General features: G+C 38.9%; 1 protein-coding gene across 1 annotated transcript; it reads right to left on the bottom strand.

Annotated features, from left to right (window-relative positions):
• Positions 1-283: 283 nt before the first annotated feature.
• Positions 284-1,243, bottom strand: LOC125580807. The gene has a single exon (XM_048745976.1). It carries the CDS (start codon positions 1,241-1,243, stop codon positions 284-286), a length of 960 nt encoding a protein of 319 aa, XP_048601933.1.
• Positions 1,244-3,018: the final 1,775 nt, after the last annotated feature.

The raw sequence follows: 3,018 nt of genomic DNA, 5'->3' as shown, positions 1-3,018 counted from the left end.
TCTCAGAATAGTGTGCGTTGTTCCACTATCTGGTATGCATATTTCACGAATCCGTTTCTTGGATTTTGCTTCATTACCATTCTGATCCATTTCTGAAATTGTCATAAATATAAAAGGAAACATAAAATTCATTCATATAAGGAAAAACACAATAATTATACATTAAGGTGATGTTAAAACATCATTATTTGTTTAAAACAAGAAATGTAATAATTATACATGGTAATACTGAAAACTATTCAATACTCTTATCATAGGCATTTCGATTCTCTTCAGGAGTAATCTAGTCCAGCTCATTAGCGAAGTCGGAGGATTCAAGGTATGAAGTCCCTTCAACATTTTCTGTGAGGTTCACCTCTTTAGCCTTTCCTTTTATGGACTCTTGATATAACTTGCACAAATGTGGGGGAGTACGACAGGTACGGGACCAATGTCCCTTACATCCACATCTGTAACATACAGTCTCACTTTTCTTTGTGGTATCCTCTTCGGTTTCTTTGCCTTTAGGAGGTTGTTCAGATCTAACCCATTTGTTAGATCTAATACTTTTAGGATAGTAAGGCTTTCCACGTTTGTTGTTGAAACGCCGACCACGACCTCGGTTGGTCTGGTTTCTCCTTCCCGAATATTCTACCGCCGTAGCATTCACTTCGGGAAATGCCTTGGCTCCCGTAGGTCGGGAATTATGGTTTTTGATTAGTAACTCATCGTTCTTTTCAGCCAACATGAGTGTTACCATCAATTCAGAAAATTTGGTGTACCCACATTTTCTGTAAATTCGGGATAAGACGTTGTGTTCTTTGTGGAAAGTATTATATGTCTTGTCAAGCATTTCTGCTTCGGTGACAGGGTTACCACAATATTTTAATTGTGCAACTATCCTCAAGATAGTGGAATTGTAATCTCTAACCCTTTGGAAATCCTGAAACCTCAGGGTTTTCCACTCTTCAAGAGCGTGAGGGAGATTGATTTCCTTTTGATTATCGAACCTATCTTTCAAGGCTTGCCATAGTACGGCTGGGTCCTCAACGTCTCCATAGTCGTGAGTTAGATTCTCATCTAAATGCTTCTTCAGGAAGATAATCGCTTCGGCTATATGCTCGGGTGGCGATTTGTTACCGACTTCTATCGCTTCGGTTATCTTTTTTATTACAAGATAAGGTTTCACATTTGTGACCCATCTGACATAATTTTCGCCGGTTACTTTCAGAGCCGGGAACTGGAGTTTCTCGATGTTTGCCATTTGTATTTCTAAAACACAAAATAATAATTTTATTAGAACTTCATAATTTAAAAACCGTTTACATTAATCATACAAGCAATTACAAGGAGAAGCGATGTAAAGAAAATTAAACCGATATTCATCTTAAATTCACTCGGAGTAAATTCTCCAACGAATAAACCATAAATAGAAACACAAATAAAAATGGCACATAAAAACAAAAGTGCGCGAATCATCTTTCTTGAAATGGAAAATCGGAGGAGAGCGATTTGAAATTTTTGAGAGAAGATGAAATGTTTTGGATGATGAAATGGAGTGAAAATGAGTTGTATTTATAGGTGAAAAACACTGTTCATAACCGTTGGAGAAAGGGAAAATTTTTGAAAAAATTTCTTTGTGACCGTTGGGGTTAAATCGAGTGCACCAAAAATTAGTCTGAAAATATCGTATTAAACGGTCAATCAAATCTATAAAATTTCATAAAAGTAAAAAAATATGACAATAAAATCATGCGACGGCTCAGCCGATCAATGCAGAGTAATAAATAAATTATACGGCGGCTCGGTCGACCAATTAATAATAAACAGAATATGAGGCGGCTCGGCCGACCAATAAATAATAAACAGAATATGAGGCGGCTCTGCCGACCAATAAATAAATTAAATTACTAGTAAATAATATAGGCGGTATTCCGGCCATTATAACATGATATAAAAAAAATAGTAGAGGCGGTATACCGACCATTATAACAGGGTATAAATGATACAAATAAATTTTACCGAATCGCAGAGTGATCGTGCTGATAACGTGTTATAAAAAGAACTGGAATTTATTTGTATCGCAGGAATTTAAATAAGGGCAAAATTTTATACCCGTAGAAAGAAATAACACTGATACAGAGAGAGAATAGAAGAGAAGTGTTTTTAGGTGTGTATTATAAACGAACGCAAACGTTCGTATATATAGAAGAAAATTTACTGTGCAAATAGTGCAGCGGGACCCACATCTTTAATTATTTCAAACATTACGGTGGCCGCTTTTGTTTACTTTCGTAACAGATATGGCCTTTTTTTTTTCTCTGAAATTTATTAAGGGACAAAAGTCCAATCCCAACAACAGAAAAGACAAAGGACCTAAACAACAGATCAAACTTTACATAAACGATTTTGGGCCGCCAGCCCAAAAAGGAAAATCCGTCGAGGAAGCAAGTCGTCTCTATCCACCACGTGGCCGGTTGCCCTTCAATCTGAATCCACGCGTCAAGACATGATATGACTTTCTTCCACCGGTGCCAAACAGGAGATGCGACGGAACTCCGCCGTCAGCGGAGGCTAACCGAAGAAAAAACCCGGTCAAGCCAAGCAATCTTCAAATCGATCAAGTCGCTCACCGGATCTACGCTTCTAAAGACAATCTTCATCGATCCATCCTACAACCTTCGATCTTCTTGCATAAAATCAGTCATCTTTATAGATGAGAAATAGCCCGAAGATGAAAAAACCTTTAAGGGAAAGGAGGAAGAAGGCCTCGAAGGTGAGGAAGGAGAGAGGGTTGAACGGTGGGGTAACGGGAAACGTTAATCGACTAACCGAGAAAGTCTCGGTGATAAGCCGCAGTTGCCTTCAAAGGAGCACGAGGCTGAGGCAAAAGCCGAACAGCCCCGTCGAGGAAAGCGCGAGCCGCCGGAGTCAGAAGCCGGCTATACCCGTCAAGTAGACCGCAGTATACCAGAGACAAAAGTCACCGAAAGAAAACGGCGACAGGAACAAGCTTCATCTCATCTTCTTCTTCGTGAA

This window comes from Brassica napus, chromosome C1 (genome assembly GCF_020379485.1).
Source record: "Brassica napus cultivar Da-Ae chromosome C1, Da-Ae, whole genome shotgun sequence".
NCBI lineage: Eukaryota > Viridiplantae > Streptophyta > Magnoliopsida > Brassicales > Brassicaceae > Brassica > Brassica napus.
The sequence above is the reverse complement of the archived record's forward strand: the minus strand, read 5'-3'. Positions and strand labels throughout refer to the sequence as shown.

What these genes read in the sequence shown, in the direction of transcription:
- LOC125580807 (XM_048745976.1), bottom strand. Translation starts at nt 1,243, where the DNA reads ATGGCAAACATCGAGAAACTCCAGTTCCCGGCTCTGAAAGTAACCGGC.